Consider the following 21,478-nt stretch of genomic DNA (forward strand, 5'->3'; position numbering starts at 1 on the left):
CAAATTAGCATCTAGAAACCACCAAGAGATCAAGAACAGAACATAGAGAAGGACTTACAATTGGTTGGGAGCTGGTTGTTCCACTATTAAATACTGTAGAGTCTTTAAATGACCATTGTGTGTTTAATTATCAATGCCAATTTGTGTGCATTTTTGCAAAAAAAAAATTATTATTATTATAATAGCTCATACATTATGCAATCTGACGTGCTGAAATTTTACATGGATGTTGGTTCGACATTTGTAATTTCATAGGATTTTTATCAAAGTTTTTATGCCTGTAGTAGTAGCATTCTAGTTGGTGGTTAGATAGTGTTCTGGTAACTGAAACATGCAAGTGGATGTACATTCCAGTAATTGAGATACGGTTCTGGTAACCAGTCAGTTGTCACTTGTTAGGGGAGGCAGCTATTGACATCAAAATTGGGGCACAGGAAGATGATATCCAGGAGAATACCGGCCATAAATTGTGTTTGAAGAATGTTTGTAGGCGAAGGTATGTTCTGCTGAAATAAAGGTGCAGTAATTGATTGCTTACACTACAAAGAAATGGTTAGATAGATGCACCAACCTAATAAACCAAGACACTGGTGCACTAAATAGTGATTATGAGTTTTATAGGAAAATCCACAAGGCCACAGTACTCTGAAGAATGGCATGTACTACAAAAATGGATCAAGGCGTTGAAAAGGGAGGAGCACATCCATATATATATAATACAGTCTGATGGGGGCCTATAGGAAGGAAACTTCTGAAAAACTTGATGAATCACCTACTAAGTAGAACAGTTTGGAGCAATGAGAGTAAAGTTGTTCAGTGACACAACAACAACAATAACAACAACTAAGCAATGCACATTGTTGGGTATGCACATACTTATAAACAACTGAATTTGTAAACTTACCTGCTTACAAGCATTAGAGCACATTCCAATACCAAGATCAGTAAAACACTGCTGAATAAGCTGTGTATAAATAGAGTAATATTAAATAGTGGCTACATCTACAATATATTGGCATGTATAACTACTGATAAAGCTTTTACACTTAGTACTTACAGGAATGGTTAGAGATAAAGCATCAAAAACACCAGGAAAACCTGCAGAACAATGTCGTCCATTCCGGCGATTGATCACATTTCCAAATTGAACAGTTAATTGTAAGAGTAAACTAATTGTATTCTAAAACATAAACAAATAACGTATCAATTTTACTGCAACTCAATATACATACTGTATGAGCAGAAATTTTGGTATGGAATTAAAATTGGTGATTTGGCAGACACTTACAAAATCGCCAAATTAAAATAGTGTTTCTAATAATCATTTTAACTGATTGAACAGGCGTGATTGACATCAAGCAAGAAGCAATTAAGGTGCTGCGTCTAGATGTACTGAACCTCAGCCTGTGGTTAATCAAACAATTTTATGATTGTCTGCAATATCACAGGTTAAGGTCCTGCTTTTTTGCCGGAAGGAAGCAAATATACATGCTGCAGAGGTTATTATACTTGCATGGAGAATTTTCCCACTCACTTCATTTCCTTTTGCTACACTTGGCTATGGATTGAATAAATCTTCCTCCATGCATTTCACATGAAAGAGTCTCTCCAGTACACAGGCCGAGGTAAGTGTCTATAAAGCAAATGCCAAATATTCTGTTTGCCAAAATTTCTGCTGTATATATTACTGTCTATGTATGGTGATTACTGGCTACTTATTAATTAATCATAATTATTGACTGTTTATTTTAATGCTAAAGTGTTGTATGCATCTTTTCTCTACAAATTCTTACTTCAGAGTCAAAAAATTCACACAATGTTACATAATTTTGAATTCTTTCTGCACAACCAGGAGTTCGTAGTAAAGTAAAAATACTATTGTTGGATAAGCCACCGGCTATCACTAGTCTCCAGGTGGTTGTACAGAGATCATCTGATGAGAACGTTTGTCTAGTAGCCATAGCACATTGGTTAGGTGGTGGAGTAGGACCATCCTGTTAAATATACACTGAGTTGACATGTTTTTCAATTTCTCATACTCTATTTAACTTAGTTGACCACCATCAGCCATGCACAACCCAACACAATTAACAATATAGACAAGACTGTATGCTCATGGTCAAGGTTGCTTGGGCTCAAAACATGCCCTTTCATGTATTGTGGGAAATGAACTTCAAATTTTTTTTGTTTCCTTAATCCTTACCCTTCTAGTGCAAAAGCGATAGAACATAATCCACTGAGTGAAAACCCAACTAGTTTGTATTTTTCATAAATTTCATTTCATGCCTTTTTTATAGTGATGTGCAATATATTGATTATATTGATTATCGTGATATATTAATTTTTATATCGTAATCATGATTAAAAAAATCAATATCGTTATATCGTGATATATGATGGTGTAGCAACTTCATCAGAAAATGATGTTCAAGACAGTATTATTGTCTTTATAACAGACTTACTTGCAGAGGAAAGTGCATGTTAGGGACTATTTTACATGGTTTATACTCAAATACTAGCAATTTATTACCATGACTTCATGCAATTTGTATACCGTGATAATTTATTGTATCGTGATAAAAGAAGGGAGCAATAATCGTGATAGGTGATATACAAAATTTGTCATATTGCACAACACTACTTTTTTGTTGTTTAGAAGGAAAATCAAATGAATTTTCAGCCTCATCTGTTGAGTAAATAGCAATAAACAGCAAGAACAGTAAAATAAATGATTTTGGACAGCATCTGCTGTATACCAATAAACAAAGACTATGGAGTCAGGACTTGTCTCATTGTATAAAATGGTGAATTCACCAAGATAAAATGTATTGCCTTTGGCCTGCATGCTTACAAGTAAAAAAGCCAGCAATACAAGTTATGTAACCAAACACATGTACATGACAAACATTTACTTAATTAGGGTGGCACAGAAATGAGACAATACACTGTACATTGACGGTATGACTCCTGCGGTCACTTAGTATGATGATCATACTTCAAAGTGTGATGTTCGTACTTCTGAAGTATACTGATCATACTAAGTGACCGCAGGAGTCATACCGTCACTATGAACTTCACACTTCTGAATTTACAGTGTATAATTACTCTCCAGTGATATGTGAAAATAAGTTATATCAATTTCAGTCTTGTTTGCTGTTTACTATAGTGGTTAAAACTATTTTTGTAGTACGCAAGTTACATTTTATTACAAAACTAAAAATAAGCAAACCAGTTGGATTTTTCCAGTCAGTGGGTCACATATTGTTGTACAAACGAAATGGGAGCTATCATTATTTTGTACTGTGCCTGACCTCCCCATGCATGCAGTTGAAGTCAGTGGTAGATGAGCTTCACATACTGTTCTCAGTACATAATATTGTTTAACATGCAAAACCCCACTGGAAATGAGACAGTAATGGGGCCATTTACTCTCACAATTTATAGCTTATAGTACGTATGTCTAGTGCTTTGATGTGGTATGTATGGATTTAGTAGCAATAAATCAAGTTACAAAACAGTTGGACATGACTAAAACGTGAAATGGATTAGGAAAACGGACTTGTAAACGGACTGGGAAAACTTATCCCAAAAGTCTATTTATCACAGTTACCCACTCCAAAACAGTATCAGGTGCTGCAGTGACAGTAAATAAACCTCTGAACATTGTCTTGAAACTTGTATAAGCTGATATTAAGCACTGTGCTTAAAACTGCTCATGAACTTCATTCCTTTTGTGTTGAATTAAAAGTGCATTCTTCGTGGCGTGACTGTACAATGCTGTAAAGAAGCCAAGATAACTTGCTGAAGAGATGCTGTTACTAATAGATTTGTGTTCAGGTTAGTTGCTGCAATTAGTTTCGCGGCTGCTTCTCAGTGTAACAGGTGATGGTAGGTGATGAGTAGGCTTCGAAGTCACACCATGGCTGTACTTCAATAAATTTGCACTATGTTAATTACAATTCTAACATGTTTACAGCACTGATATATTGTGACAATTTTGCCTGTGACTACTATCACCCAAGTTTATTAAACCTAGTTTTAAGTGCAGGGCTTGTTGTTGGCTCGAACGTGCTTTAAAATCACAGTTAAAAGCTTTTATAAGACCTTTGTTGTGCATAGTATTGTTTATGGGATGCTATGCTATGAGCTATACTGGTAAATCCATGTTTTAGGCTTATTTGAGCCAGTCCGTTAACAAGTCCATTTTTCCAGTCTGTTCGGTGTTTTAGTCATGTGCAAACAGTTAACTAACAAGTGTAAGTTGTGAACCATACAGCCATGTAGGGACCATTACAATATAAAAAAGCTGAAACAAGGTACGGTGGTCCCTTGATTATCCGGCCATTGATTAACCGAACTTTCGGTTATCCAAACTGTAGCGATGACTGCTCTATTAGAGTATTTTATATAAGGTGTGCGTTCTGTTAGAGTAATTGAACCAGGCTCTGTATATAAATGAATGGGCTTTAATTATCCAAACTTTTTGATTATCTGAACACACCCAGGGCCCAACGAGTTCGGATAATCGAGGGACCATTGTAAGTGGTTTGACATGCAAAATTTAATCCGTGCTTCAGAAAATTGAGTATTTCTTGGACAGGCTAAGCTATAGAACAGATTAGGATGTATGAATAGAATTATGTATCAAAATTCTGATATAAAGCAAGTTTACACCATCCAGTATGTGCTATACGCTAACCATTGGTATAATAAGATAGTATCTGTCACAAGGACTCTGGCCTGGATAGATGTTTACTAGAATTATTGTACAGTTTTAGAAGTAGGGATGCGGGAATTATGCCTGAATAATTTTGGGAATAATGATGGGGTAATAGAATTGAGCATTATTCCAGCATTTTGATGCAGTTTTGGAGCATAATCGGCATAAAAATAAATTAAGATCGAGATACTCTAATAGAACAGTCACTTACTCTAATAGAACGATCAATTACTCTAATAGAACGATCGGTGCGGAATAATTCATTACTAATACTACTGGTAAGTAAGCATCTTGCTAACAAAAAAGCTTTTCTGATGAATTGACACAGCTGGATTTAGTAATTTTTACTGTTTCAAAGTCTTGCTGTACAATTTAATTACTAAAATGAAGAAAAAGTTACAAAAATTAGGAATAATTTTGGGAATAATGAGTATTTTTGGGAATAATAAAAAGCATAATGATAAGGTTTTAAAAGAATTTCGGAATAGAATAATGATGAAAATTTTGAGCATAATTCCCACAAGCCTATTTAGAAGTACATTCAGCATGCAAAGATGCCTTTGTCTATGAGGTCTGGGGTATTCCTTCTTATAAAATTAAAGCTTCCTGTGACCAATTCTGAGCCCATATTAAACAACTAACTGTTCTATTAGAGCATTTAACAAATGACAAATATTTTAAGTAACTCAAGATGTGCCGCAGTAACTCCTATTTTTATAGACTTCTCAGATTATGAAATACTCTGCCAATAATTGATCTTATACCCTCTCCTTCAACACAATTAAACCAAAGTTAAAGAACTATTTATGGGATCATTTTAAAACTAATTTTAATTATTTTTACTTTTCATTTTGTATTCCCCTTGTTGTAATTGTGCTACCTTTGTAATTAATTATTAATCAATTTTATTAAAGTAAGTAAGTAGTTTTTTAGGCTTTTGGCGTTGTCTTCCAGATCACATTTCCAATTGTACTGTCTTTTTTGTACCCCACCATCTATTTGTAATTCTGCATGTGTATCTGTAAAGCAGATCATAGAATCGACAAGGGAATGATGGTGCTTTCATTGCCTCACTAGGTTGCTATTCTAGTGTGCTAAATACATCACAATTATTTAAGCATACAAACACATAAATGCATTCACAGTTTCACATACCATACAAAATGTTGGCACAGGCAAATCACATAATGTGAAGTAATCTCTTACACTGACACCATATTGAACTGGTGACAACTCATCAGGCCTACAAGTAGATAAGAGGAATAATAGATAATATACCATATCTATGACTAATGTGTTAGAGATAGTTTGTGGTTTAATACAGCACTCAATCAATTCATAGCCCCCGTATAAAGTAAACTTCACAATCAAATGAACTACAGATGTATATTATGTACTGTAGTTACACTACATTACTATGTACAACTTACTCTTGTGCCAGCAACCTAATGTATTCAGCATAACAACATCCCCACTGATTGACAAATCGTGTGATGTTCTACATAGTATAATCATGTAGATAAAAGCAGATGGTTAGTGCACTTATGTACCTGCTTACATTCTTCAGAACACATTCCAGTATAAAACCCTCTAATACAATTAGCAACATCCCCAAGCTGCAACAAAGTAAAAACACTGGTAACAAAATAACTCAATTAATTTCTCAATTCAACATAATAATTATGTAGGGAGAGTTAGAGGAAGCAATTAATCTCATCTTTTGCCAATCATTATTGTAATGACAAATCCTTGCATAATGTGTAGGGATGCGGCGATTATGTCGGCATAATTTCAAGCATAATAGTTATGTGTGTGAATCAGGAATTATGCTAGCATTTTGAGGTGATTATAAAGCTTTAACAGAAGGAAAATCTGCAGATTGCACAATTCCGTTAAAAAAGATCGAGATACTCTAATAAAGCAGTCACTGAATATTATTTACTCTAATAAAGCAGTCACATTGAAATGAAATACTCTAATACAGCAACCAGCTAAAGAATTCAAGACTATTTGAAACTTAAACATCAATGAAAATGGCCTGATACAGCAATAAACTGGAATTATTAGCCAATTATGGTGGCATAATTTTGGGAATAATGGGCAATTCTCAAAAGCATAATAGGTGATTTTTTGAGCACTGCTCAAAAGCATAATGCTCAATTTTTGGAGCATAATAGTCTCATGCCTAATAATGTGCCACTCTAAAATGTTGCTTCTGTTTTGAAATCTTTGCATGGTTCTGATCATAACATCAAGAGCTATTATAACTAACTACATAATAGTTCCCTTGATATTTTTATTGAGAAACTTTTCCAGCTTGTTATATTATGGCAAATCTTGTACTGGCCATAGTCAGCCAACTTCAGCACACATTGTATGGGGATACCAGTTCATTACCTCAAAAAATAGTTTTAATGCTCCTGTGCTTTATGGTTTTTAAATGTGTATGTGATTGTTATCGAGTGTTTGACTGCTGTGTGGTGATAGAAATTGTGGTATTGTGATTATGTAATTATAGAACATTATTTAATAGGTCATGTGAACCATGCATGCATGTAATTGGAGAATTGTGTGATACCCACTAAAAGACATTAAATGTTGTATTTCTCTGAATTGTGAATCTAAATTTAATTACTCAAGCAAATCTAAATTCTGATTGTTCTATATATCAGGTTCTACTGGCAGATTATTTTTAGAGCTAGCCAATAGCTGTGGTATACCAACTAAAGCAGTAAGCCACAGAGTTAAATTTTCTATAGCTAGTTTTGAATAACAATTTATGTAAAAATTTTGTATACGAAAATTATATCTTACAACAACAACAACAAAAGCAAATTACAGTAATACATTACAATACATGTTTCATCAATATCTTAGTTTTTCATACTTGTTTAAGCTTTATTCTAGGTTCTGCAGGTATTACATATTGCATATACCTCTACTAACCTTTTAACTGTTTTTGAAAGATGTACATAAAAGTCAGAATTTTTAAGTATCATAACTTTGCGAAACAGATACACAGATATGCAAACCTGACATAATGATCATAGTTACCACAAAATAAGAATAATTACATAAGAATATATAAGATTTCAATAAGGAGTAGGGTTTTAGTATTCAAGTACTCATGAGTGTTAGCTAGTTGTAGTAGCCATATCTATGTGACATGTTTTATACCAGACCATAAGCAGTTTACATCTTTTTGAGTACCAGTAATGATACACACACTGTACCCAGACAAGCAAAAAAGCATTAAATTCCACAAATAAAACTCCACAACTTTCATGGTGTCATCTTGATGACAAAAAACATTATGTAAATAATGGATCATGTGATTTTAATGAGTACAGTTTACCAACCATATCAAGAAAGGCTAATGGAAATTGTAAAATTTGGAAAATACTAAATTTTAACCTTAATTCTTATGAAATATGCATTAAAACAGCCTAAAAACTACTTCATGTCCTTTTTGTAGCTTTAGCTTGGTCCCACTGATCAGCTAAAACATTTTTGAACAGCCATTGTTTCTTTCCCAATAGAAAATACATGTATTTGCATTATATACAAATAAGGCAAAAGTACACCCATTAGAATCCATATAATTTGCCCGACAAACCATACATAAAAACAAAGCTCTTGAATTTCTCTATACAATGGCATCCGAACATTTGTTGTAACACTTTCATAGTGGCAGTTGTTAACAGTTGACTCCACCATAATGTGCACTCCATACAATTTTCTATAGGAGAAATTCGTTACTTCAGTACGCAAACCTCAAAAGTACGGTGGATTGCCCTTACCAAATTCGCTAAATTTGGTCTCATTCAATGAGTTGAATCATACGGATTAAGGATCCAACCGAACAAATAGCTTAACTGGCCATTCTACAAAGATACGTCACAAAACATACGAAAAAACAAGGTTTTTACAATTTCATACCTAGATGCGTAAATTCGTCGTACAAGGCTCTCTGCTCTCTTTTCCATTGGTCACTATACAAAATCTTGCATATCACTCAATGCGCAATTTATCAATGATTCTGGTAAATGCAACCGCATCTCCGTAAACGGATGCATTGTTTGAAAGATGGTGTTATTTTCCGTAATTTTAATTTGTAAAAATTAAATGAAAAAAATTCCACTTAGTCAATGATTAAAATATAGAGAATTCTCATTAACTATACGTACATCATACATGGTATGCACAACTATACTGGCATGCACAACTATACTGGCATGCAAGGCTTACTAGGTAAGTCGAGATGAATCCAAGTAAGCCACTTTCATTAGCAGTTGATACATTCAGACAGGATCCAGCCATTTAATGTGGAATGCATCCAAATGCAATAGATACAACACCATTGTCCACCTGATAGCACAGTATGCAGATTCATATATTATACTGAACAACAAAAAATACCGAGCTACTTTTCAACTTTGCAAATAAGTTGAAGTTAACATGCATGCTGTGGGTGTAGGATATGTACCTGCATATAGTTAATATGAATTAAGTGCAATGACATTATAGATTGGTTATCAAGATATGCAGCTTGTAAATAGTTCAACAAGTTTCAGGCTACGTGAGGTGCCATACCATCGAATGGTCTTGTTGTACAATGTCACATATACAGTGCTTAATGTTAGTTAATTAATCACGCACGCACGCACGCACGCACGCACGCACGCACGCACGCACGCACGCACGCACGCACGCACACACACACACACGCGCGCACACACTGCTGCACACACACACACACTGTGACACACACACACACTGTGACACACACACACACACACACACGCACATGCATGTGCACGCACACGTGCACACATGCATGCATAATTAACTAGCTATTTAAAGTAACTGTTGCATTCCAGTTGTATACACAAGTATATGTCAGTCATTAGATGTCAATCAGTACTAGGCTACTTGCCACAAACAATATCTGAATAATTCCATTTAGCACCAACAACATTAAAGAGGGCGCACTCTATTCCTACATACTATTTAGTATAAGAACATACACAGCCAAATGTTTGTTATTCTGGTCACTGTCTAGCATGGTCACAAAATGTATGCAACCTTTTTAACATCTCAACTGTAGCTATCAATTTACAGATACCATACAGCAGCCATTTAAAATAAGGTTACATGATATCTTGTATAGTCCATTTTCATTAAGGAAATATACAGTGCACTGTTTGGCTTCTTGTATGGCTTTACTGGGGTGCCTTAAATTAACCACGAAAGTCTGTTTTCCATAGGCTCCAATGTATTTTGACATCACCTTGATTAGCTGCTGATTTCGTATACTTTAGTGTGGCAATTAGTGGTATGGATTTTCAGAAGCTTCTGGAACCACTCTATTAATTGATCTTTGTTGAATAGTGCTGTGACCTCTAATGAAGTTAATAAACAGTGATATTGATGACCTGTTAATTATGACATCATTTGTGCACAGGCTTGTCTTGAGGAGTTAAAACAACTAAAATTATAGCTCTTTTGTGAGGTAGACACTTTGTGGTGAAGTTTTAAAATTTCTGACCTTGTAGCCATTAGCAAGTGCTGTATTGCTTCACCATCTAAGTAAACCTACTTTTCACCTGTGGTAGCGTTGATAGTGGTGTTTCCATTAATCTAACTACCAAGGCTTAAAGTAGACATTTCCAACGAAATTACAAATTTTACATTCCTCAAATTCTTTGGTATGGCAAATATGTATTGTGCTATCTGTTAGAATCATTTTAGTGTAAACCGCACCTCAATCAGTGGCTTCTACCAATAGATATAAGCAAAAGAAGTCAGCAGAGCAGTGATTTGCCACTTTAAAAGTACAGAAGATAGTAATTATTATGTAATATGATGACACTGCCATAATAAAGCAAAAAAATAAACTGTCTCTTGACTAGAATTACAGTCATGTAGCTACAACAAAATGGACAGTGCATGGGCATATCAGAACATCACAACAGGTAGCTGTGAAGCCTTACAAGGTAGGTATCACTTGCCAAACACTGCTTTTCAAAAGTTATACATCACCCTGCATGCTACAAAGCAATTCCTCACAACACAACAAACCTCTCACTTTCAAACTATACTTGTATTGATGTGGATCAGGGGCGGATCCAGAGTTTGGAAAGAGGGGGGGCACTTTGCTGAAGTTGAAGAGCAAAAAAAAAAAAAAAAGTCACAGCAATATAATAACTAGTTATCCTTTACCAAATATATTAGCTATATCACGTATGTTATGTAAAATAAAATCCTTATTTATAGCTTCATAGGTAAGCTACACTGTCTCATGAACATTGTGACTGCTTTATTAAAGTAATTGACTGCTCTATTAGAGTATCTCGATCTTGTATGCAATTTCTTGAGGGGGGGCAGGCAGCAGGGGCGGATCCAGAGTTTGGAAAGAGGGGGGGGGGCACCTTGCTGAAAAACAGTTGAAGACCAAAAAAAAAAAAAAAAGGTCACAACAATAATAACTAGTTAGCTATCCTTTACCAAATATATATCACGTCTGTTATGTATATAACTGAATAATAAAATCCTATTTATAGCTTCATAGGTAAGCTACACTGCCTCATGAACATTGTGACTGCTTTATTAGAGTAATTGACTGCTCTATTAGAGTATCTCGATCTTGTATGCAATTTCTTGAAGGGGGGGGGGCATTTGCCCCAAATGCCCCATCCTGGATCCGCCATTGTGGATGGATGTCTTGAATGCCAGGATGGTTGTAATGCAGAATTCTGAAGTGTCCTAGCAGGGACGGATCTAGGATTTATAAAGGGGGGGAGGCTAACTCAAGGTACTAATCTCTTGGGTAGAGGTGTGCAAAGCACACTTCCCAGCATGCGAAGCGTGCTAGAACTAGGGGGGTCTGGGGGCATGCCCCCCCACGAAATTTTTGAAATTAAGATGCTAAAATACTGCAATTTGGAGACATTTCCACATAAAATTCATAATATTTTCTGCCTGTAGATATTTTATATACTGCCTTTAGATTATAGGTATGGATCTCTGAAGCATGTTGTTAATAGAAACGTTTGGGTAGGCACAGACAACCAAGTACATGATGCACCCCTCTCACAATTGCACAACACTGAATAGGTGCATGTTAGAATAAGAATGTTGAAAGTGGAAAATTTTGAAATTTGAACAATACAAGATTGAATCTGAGAGCATTTTCAATGGAAATTGTGTACCTGAATTAAATATTGCCATACATATTAACTATATACACAAGTAGATGAATGAAGCCCATTAAACTGACCAATGCACTTCATTGTATGTATAGGTGCAGGCAGATTTGAAAAAATTCCGCAACAGAACCAACTACATGTTTTCAGTGAATGTTCTATTAGAGTAGTTAGCTGACTGCTCTATTAGAATATCTCGATCTTGTACACCTCCAATGCTGATCCGGGTCCTTGTTGCATAAACCTTAGCATACATCCACTGATAATACCTTGGAAAGATGTTTATAAGGTGGTTTTATGAGTATTTGTATTATTAGTGATCATATAATTATGCTAAGACAAAATTTCATTATAATACTCAGCATATTGATCAAGTAAAGCCTAAATATGAAGGGGGGGCTTCAGCCCCCAAAGCCCCCCTCCCGGATCCGCCCCTACCTAGATGGTGCTATACCCTTGTATAAGACCAATTTTTGTCATTGACCACCACTAAACATCTTTTCATAAAAAAAAACCAATGCCAAATTCAGATTCAGCGTATCTACTTTGCCTAGGATCACTTCTTTCAGCCTTACAGGTCACAGAAACTTGTGGAAAACTCAATAACATTTGACCATAAGTGGTGCCGTAAAATCCCGTGTTTTCCTATACATTACATCGTACAGAATTTTTGTATGGGATCCCATTGGGGAATTTTATTTCTTAAACTTTGATTTCACACACTTCAATAAATACTGGATGCAATTTAATTCAGTAAAGTGCATTACAAAGTACAAAACATTGGCTACTACATACTAGAACAGCAGCTCGTGAAACGTTTGTTGAAAGGGCGTAATTTGATTAGCAAATGTATATGTGAAAAATGGGTAGGTTGGAAATCTACTTAAAGTTTAATTGTTGTAATTGATGTTTTCTTTGTACTATTGTTCTGGAAGGGTTCCTTACTGTTCTAGCCTCTGTCTTCTGTGCTTTCTAGATTACGCGCACAGATGATGTCATATGTGAACAATTATTTCTACTGCTGCATATTTTTGTCATGTATCATGGTATGAACTACCAACATGGACTGTTTTAAAGAGCAGTGTCAAAAGTTTAAAAAGCTTCATAGCAGCCTCCTACACAATCCAGTATGTCTGAGTACCAAGCACAGAAAGAGAAGGCTAAAATACATTGTAGCCAATGGAAAACATGGTTTCGCGGTTAAAAGGAGGCACCCCACAGAAGCCATAAACTTAATTGCACACCTTGGTTGCTTATTGAGAATGGACTATGGCCACTCCAAATAAATTCTCTGTTTCCCGTCCACCACCCGAATCTGGTTACTGCTAGCTCTAAATATTCCATTATTCCGTATTCTTCCATTATTTTCCGGTTATTCTTGCATACTGATATGCTCAGTAAAAACTATCTTGAAACAGTGTCAGCTCACGTGTCAGCAGTGCTATCAAGTCACCACAAACTTCACGTTTGTGTTATTTTTGCAATTTACAAAGGAAGGAACAAGCTTAAGCATGCTTTTATGCAGCCTTTTTGGCTGTACCATGCAAATAATGGCTTGAAAAGCTATAGGGCCCCTAGCTATTTGGTGATTATTAGTTTCTCATCCAGCCTTTCTAATTATTATGATGCGGGCGGGAGGGTATTACCATTATGCCATTATTTTCACACTGATGTACAGACCTTGTCCAAATTGTCTTTCTTTCTTACTACAAACATTTCCTTCTCCAGTTGATTCAGTCTATTTTTCGTGATCGCCAACTGTTTTTCGACAGTCAACTGAAAGCGAAGTCGATAGAACACGATTACAACTGGCACTGCAGCAATTTGCTAAGGAAAACAACAGTTCTCCTGGCGATATATAGCGCATCGTAGCGTTCATCAACAAATAATTATAAGAGTTTGGCATCACGTGTTCTTCTGAGCATGCACAAAGTAAATAATGGCTTACCTTGCGGTAGCTTAAGAAGGATGCGGGCGGTGGATGAGAAACTAATAATCACCGAATAGGGGCCTAATGAAATAATGGAAATGGACCGCCCGCCCGCATGCAAATGGACCGCCCGCCCGCATGCAAATATGCCTCAGTCCATGCAGGACGGGAAACAGAGAATTTATTTGGAGTGGCCTATATTGGTGAGACAATAGTCCCCCCCCCCCCCCATGCATCCTCCAGTTCAGGTCTGCATTTTGAATCTGTACTTTGCACACAACTAAACAGCATGCAAAGCCAAATAACAAGTGGAGAGCCGCTACAATAATAATGACAGCTATATACGACGTTCTTACGTCTTCTATTCCAGCGCAGCTGTTTTGAAAGTCCAGTATTTCTGACCTACAAGTACCCTCCTTGCACACTTGATCGAACGGACTTTGATCAGTATCGACACCTAAACCGACTTCTAACAGAAATCCCAGATATGCTCCATAGCAGTCGGCGTCATTCAGTAAAGTAGCATTTGCTGCACTGCATTGTTCGAATGGCTGCTGCCCGTTACACTGACAAATACAAATAGAGGTGAGTAACGCAAGAATACTAGCAAATATCATTCTCAGCATAGCTAGCTACGCAACTTAACTATATGAGAATAAAACCGCAATTCTGAGAACCTAAACATATCTATGGCCTAAATATAGCCATATAGCGATTGCGCCAATTGACATTCTCACAAGTCACAACAAATTACGTGACACTCATCCAATGAATGAAGTCACGGTTGTTTTTTATCTCTGCTCCTATACTCCACATGACACAATGAATACCAATCACGGTTTCCTTTGCTTGAATGTGTAGCTATCATGTCAGGATCATTGATCAAGTGCAGGGGCGGATCCAGGAGCTGGCAAGGGAAGGGGCACAAACAGGCTAAGTTGTACGTGGTTGGGGAGAGCAAATTCTCTTGTTAATTATCGTATTTTCAGCAATGATCATTCCTTAGTAGGTTGATTTTTGTCATTATGTTCTTCGCAGATGGTTGTGAAGTTCTAAAAGCTGGCTATGCAGGGGCGGATCTAGGATTTATAAAGGGGGGGGGGCTAACTCAAGGTACTAATCTCTTGGGTAGAGGCATGCTGGAACTAGGGGGTCTGGGGGCATGCCCCCCCCAGGAAATTTTTGAAAAATAGATGCTAAAATACTGCAATTTGGAGACATTTCCACATAAAATTCATAATATTTTCTGCCTGTAGATATTTTATATACTGCCTTTAGATTATAGGTATGGCTCTCTGAAGCGTTTTGTTGATGAAAAAGTTTGGGTAGGCACAGACAACCAAGTACATGACGCACCCCTCTCACAATTGCACAACACTGAATAGGTGCATGTTATATATATTATAATTAGAATAATAATGTTGAAAGTGGAAAATTTTGAAATTTGAACAATACAAGATTGAATCTGAGAGCATTTTCAATGGAAATTGTGTACTTAAGTATTGCCATACATATTAACTACACAAGTAGATGAATGAAGCCCTTTAAACAGACCAATGCACTTCATTGTATGTATAGGTACAGACAAATTTGGAAAATTCCATAACAGAACCAACTATATGCTTCCAGTGAATGTTCTATTAGAGTAGTTAGGTGACTGCTCTATTAGAGTATCTCGATCTTGTACACTTCCAATACTGATCCGGGTCCTTGTTGCATAAACTTTAGCATGAATCTACTGATAATACCTTGGAAAGATGTTTATAAGGTGGTTTTATAAGTATTTGTATTATTAGTGATCATATAATTATGCTAAGACAAAATTTTATTATAATACTCAGCATATTGATCAAGTAAAGCCTAAAAGTGAAGGGGGGGGGGGGCTTCAGCCCCCAAAGCCCCCCGCCCCTGCTATGTAAGTCTTAAGCACCAGCCACACGATAATTATTTTTAGAGGCGCTTAGTACGTACGAAGGTGTTTGGTTGACTATTTGACAGTTGTTTTAACTTTAGTTTCAGGTGACTTTGCAATAAACGGTAACAATATGCAGTTTTATATAAACTCATTTTGGTCTGACAATAGTCTCGCGTAGCCAGGCCCTTTTCTTTCTTTTGTGTGGGGGCGGGGGAAGAAAAGGGTCTGGTGAACATAGTATAGCATCGTCGTTGGCCTATCCCTAGATTGTGGGGATTCTACTACGCAGCTTCCGGATTGTTTGTGGGTGCGAATGACGTGTTTTGTTAACCATTGCATCATTTGCGTCCTGTTGCCATAGATATAAAACGTGATCTGCATCATTTGCGTTCTATTACGTCATTCTCATGTTTGTGTATAAATATGTTGTACAGTTGTACTTTTATTAGTAGATCACACACCCAAGAACAGTATTACAAATATGCTATACAAAATTCTAACTAGCTTAACTACCAAACTAAGTACTTTAACTACAAAACTAGCTACCTTAACTACAAAACAACCTTAATTAATAACTTAGTTCGTTCTATTACCATAGCTACTGCTTTTATATCTATGGCAACAGGACGCAAATGGTACAATGGTTAGCAAAACACGTCATTCGCACCCACAAACAATCCGGAAGCTGCGCAGTAGAATCCCCACAATCTCGGGATAGGCCAACGATGATGCTATACTATGTTCACCAGACTCTTTTCTTTCACGAGCCCACACAAAAGAAAGAAAAGGGTCTGGCTACGCGAGACTAGTCTGACAACTATGACAAGGTGTACAGTATTTCTATCAAAAGAAGTAGCTATGGCTCTTTCACTGAGAGGGGGGGGGGTTTGCCCCAAATGCCCCATCCTGGATCCGCCATTGAAGTGTACATGCATAGAGCCAATGAACACTGTTAAAGTTGGGTGTTCTCGAACACCCATGTTGCTGTGTTACCTAAACACCCACACCTGCTTTGGTGTGGTAGGAACATCCTTGGGTGTTTGCACTGCACTAATTCAATTTTGAACACTTCTTGGTGTTTGTTATGTACACCTGGTTTAGTTAATAAAATTATCACAATTTGGTCACACATTAAGTTTGTAAGTCAATAAGAGCATACAGGTTAGCATTTACAAACAAAAATATCTTCCAGCTAGCATTGCACGTACATTAAATCATAAACAATGAAGAAGGCAAAAACAATGAAGAAGGCAAAACAATGGAAGAAATATAGCATGTTACACTACTGATGTATCTCATGCACATGCATAAGATGTACATGCAGTAGATTTGTGTAGGTGCTAATTAGTGAGATGACAGTGTGATGGCATTATCATGTACCTGTACATATACACTGTATTATTTCTTGTGACAACCATGCAGTAATTCACTTCAGAGCCTTTTAAAATGAAACCCACAATCGAAAGTCATGCTTATTGGTTACATTATAAATACAAACTGAAAACCATAAGAGGTAGGAAGAGTTGATGATACTGAATGTATGTATTACTATCACATATCCACGTTTCTTGCATGTTCTTTGTGTCAATGATATGATGAAGTTTGAAATTGTTCGGTGAAAATGTGATTGGCTGTATGACAAACAAAACACTCCATTTTCTTTTAAAATATCTTCTACACCCCGTGGGTGTAATTGAAGTACACTATAGGTGTAACAGAACACCCTTAGAGGAGCTTGGTATAAACGGCAGCTGTAGCACCCTAAAAGGTGTTTTATAAACACCTTTTTTTAACAGTGTAGTTAAACGATCTTACTACAGAGGTGGTCCTTTAGAAATGGCCTCACTGCTCATCATCATGACCTATAATTAGTCCCTCAGTTTATATAATGAAGTACACCGTCATGATAGCTTTTTGAGACTGTCTTATTCATAAGGTTAGCTAGCTAAATATTGTACACGGTTACTAGTGTCGAAGGCATACCTTACTATACCACATCTTGCGGCGCTTATGAGCTCCTGGTATTGTATATGACTTTTTTGAAGGGTAAAGGGTCTGTTGGATTCTCAGTATACATAGACACGTCTTGTGAAGTCATTCCATTGCCCAAAGATAAGAAATGTAGTCTGGCCATGCAAGACTATAATAATATCATTAAAGGTAGCTATCTAGCTATAACCTTGTTAATAAAGCCACTTCATTTTATAGGCCCCAAAATGCTCTATTATGGCCAGGATACATCGAGTTATGACCCCACTCATAATAATTATGTTACGTAGTCTTGTAGGTGTCTCAATTAATCAGGTTATACTGTACGTTCCCACTAAAGCAAACCTCAGTAGATGTTGACTTTGTACACAAAGTAATGAAACCACAGCCACAGCTTTTTTGGGACCTTTATCAAATGGTCATTATAACAAATATGTACTAGTCTCTATACTTTTACAACTGTATCTATTGTTTTTGGGGCCTTATCACCTTTCGTTGTCTGCCCTGTAATGCACATAAATAATTAAAATGATAATAATAATGAGCTGAATATAAATGAAGTTATCCTTACCTGATAAGTACTTGAGGTTTATTTGGAACCTAATTGACATGTTCACTATAATGGGGTGGTCTTATCATAGAGGTGGTCCTTGTAAAGAGGTGAGCATACTAGTATTTAGCCATTTTACAAGTTCAGTTTTCAATTTCCACTGTTTCCAGTTGCCCATTAAGACTATCTCTGTTTCACATATCATCTTAGTAAACCTACGTATAAGGTTTCTTGCTCAAAGATATAACAACAACAACAGCAAGTTGGCATGGCATTACCAAGAATTGAACCTGCAATTACTAGGCTACTGACTCAGTTTAGCTACTCTGAAGAAAGTGCAAAATACTACTGCTATAGTTGCCACAAATATTTATATTGCATGACTACGTGCCACAGATATATCCACATTGACCATGCATGCATGCATTGAGTCTCATTTCTCCTTACAAATTAAGGTTGTTGAATTATACCCTAATTCCTTATATGAACAGTGACTCTGCTTGACTGAATAAGTAGCATCTTTGGTTTAGTGCAAACAAAACAATGTTTCATTTCTTTCCAGCTTAAAAGATATAGCTACAGCTAAGCCATTTTCAAACTACAATTTCTGTGTTTGCCTCAAGTGTCTAACTGGTTAAATTGACATCAAAACTGTGCATCATAAATTTTTTTTTTGGGTGAGTGCATCCTGCATTTCTGACACTGTGTGGCAGGGGATCCTCTTAGCTATGTATAGCCACCTGAGCTATAGTCACCTGAGCCTCCACCAAAAACAGTTACATAAAAGAAGTGAGCATACATGTGTTCACTCCAGTATGCAGTTGAGCTTTACATAAGTACCAGATTGAACATAATGTACACTATAACATAGCTAAATCAGATTATTATCTCAAGCTTGTGACCACCTTTTGCAGTTTTATTACACATGGGTACATAGCTACGTAACTCCAGAAGTTTTGCTAGTTGGTTTTCAGCTCTGAGAAAATTGCAATCATGTGATGTAAAATTCTATTTCTTATTTTATTTTACGCTAGCCATAAAAATCATGACAGTAAAGGAAAAAGTTTGGTAGTGAATAATTTCACTAATAATTTCTGCCACAATTAATACTCACTATTATTATAAATTAGTAACTGTCACTACTTTTGTTTAAGAGCATCATACAGATAGATAGTCAGTAGCTGTTGTGGCAAAAATTAGTTAGTAGCTAGCGACCATAAGCTAAAGCCTTCACTACTTTATTTTTACTATGTATTTATTGCAAAAAATGTGTTTATTAACTAACTACACAATACGATTATTGGCTATCTCTGTCCAGTAGCAGCTTGCTGTGTGTAGTAAAAATAAATGCAGTTGAATGTAATGACACGACAAAACTGGTATCTTCATACACAAAAATAATGTAACTCCATGATCAGCACCACAGTACATATATAGATTGTTTTGTGGGAAATGTATTTGGTAATTAAGTCTTATTGGTGAATTACTAGCACATGGGTTGCTTCTTACTGACATTAGTCATGAAGGAATTGCTGAGCTATGGTAATGTTGGCAAGATTTAATTTAGTGTAGGCAAATAAAGCAGAAAATTTGCAATTACCTAAAGTCTTCCAATTAAACCATGCATAGCTACAGTGTAGTATAAAAATTGCTAGAACACTTCTGCAGTGTCTCACACCTCCTGCAATCACTTGGCTGGGAAACCTTAGAATTCTGCCATACCAATGCTAGACTGTCAGTGTTCTATAAAATGATAAATCAACAAAAATAATACCATATAATTCTTATCTCCGATATTCTAATGTCAGAGGAAGTAATTGTTACAAATTTATTCCATTTCATTGCCACAAAAACACATTTCAGTGCTCCTTTTTCCCCCACACTGTACCCAAATTACCAGACCACATTGTAAATTCATCTTCTATTGATCAATTGAAGTTATATTTATTAAATAACATTTTTTGATTACTATGTAATTTATCGATTTTTACTAATTGCTTTTTGATCTGCACATGTCCTTCAAATTGAAATTGTACAGTAATGGAAAATAATGATAATAATAATAATAACCAAGACCTATGGAAGTATGCATTATTTATGTTATATATATACACATGATTCACACATTTCACTATATAAAATTGTTAACTTGTTAGCACCTTCCAGTGCTACATTGCCTTTCTGCAGCCATCTTTGACATTCTAGGCCAATCAGTAAGGCTAATTAGACTGGACATAATCTTACTAAATAGCATGACAGCCAAAATTATGGCTGAAACATATACGTATTGCAATTCTTTGTGACCAGGCCTGTGAAAATAGGGCATGTGGGCACAAACTATATATACCCCATCACAAAACATCTCATATCTCAATACAGTCGAACCTCTCTAATCCGACACCTGCATAATCCAGAATCCTCTGTAATCCGACCAAAATGTCATTTACCAACACTTTTGTGTAGAAAACAACCTCTGTAATCTGACACCTCTGTACTCTGTAATCCGACACAAAATTTGATTCCCTAGACTTGGAAGTACATTGTTTTCGACCTTTGTTATCCGACAGAGAATAAAAACAGCATTAAAAACAATATCACAGAAAATAATTTTTAAGCAACCAAAGCATCTATTTGGTTGACAATAATGGAAAAAAAGCTGCAACACTTGCAAATTCTAAAATTAATTCATGACTAAAACATTGTATGATCCATTTTACCACATGATTTACTGCATAATTTGATGTAATTCTAGATATTGTACAATGTCGGATTACAAAGGTGACTTGATAATCCAACAACCCCCTTAATCCAGCAAAAATTTAATACTTCCATTGAGCGTCGGATTAGAGAGGTTTGACTGTACTGGATAGAATATTTTTGATCGGTAGCTTGTATTTTAAAGCCAACTAAATGTTAATAAGTGCTAAAAATTTCATGGCCAAGCAAAAATGGAATACAAAGTTATAATACATCAAAGTTTGAAAAAGTAGACAATTTGTTTTGCCCACACGCCCTATTTTCACAGGCCGAATCACATGTTATTTTTAGTCTGCTTTTACCCTTTTTACAGTTAGCTAGCTATAGGCTGTTTTGATCTGTGCCTCCCTCTGTATAAATACGGTGCTTGCAAACGTAGAAACTTTAGCATCTCAAACAATGATTTTCATGA

General features: G+C 36.0%; 1 protein-coding gene across 1 annotated transcript in view; it reads right to left on the reverse strand.

The window, feature by feature from the left end:
• LOC136267653 (uncharacterized) overlaps positions 1-14,496 on the reverse strand; it is a 38,815-nt gene extending 24,319 nt beyond the window's left edge. Inside the window, exons 1-8 of the mRNA XM_066062803.1 lie at positions 14,212-14,496; positions 8,969-9,088; positions 6,271-6,336; positions 6,151-6,218; positions 5,876-5,963; positions 1,794-1,994; positions 1,058-1,180; positions 905-964 (exon numbers count right to left, since the gene is read on the reverse strand). Of these exons, the coding sequence (XP_065918875.1) occupies positions 905-964; positions 1,058-1,180; positions 1,794-1,994; positions 5,876-5,963; positions 6,151-6,218; positions 6,271-6,336; positions 8,969-9,040 (678 nt within the window). The 5' untranslated portion in view covers positions 9,041-9,088; positions 14,212-14,496. The remainder of the gene's footprint in view (positions 1-904; positions 965-1,057; positions 1,181-1,793; positions 1,995-5,875; positions 5,964-6,150; positions 6,219-6,270; positions 6,337-8,968; positions 9,089-14,211) is intronic.
• Positions 14,497-21,478: the final 6,982 nt, after the last annotated feature.

The sequence above is a fragment of the Dysidea avara genome, chromosome 9 (assembly GCF_963678975.1).
Source record: "Dysidea avara chromosome 9, odDysAvar1.4, whole genome shotgun sequence".
Taxonomy (NCBI): domain Eukaryota; kingdom Metazoa; phylum Porifera; class Demospongiae; order Dictyoceratida; family Dysideidae; genus Dysidea; species Dysidea avara.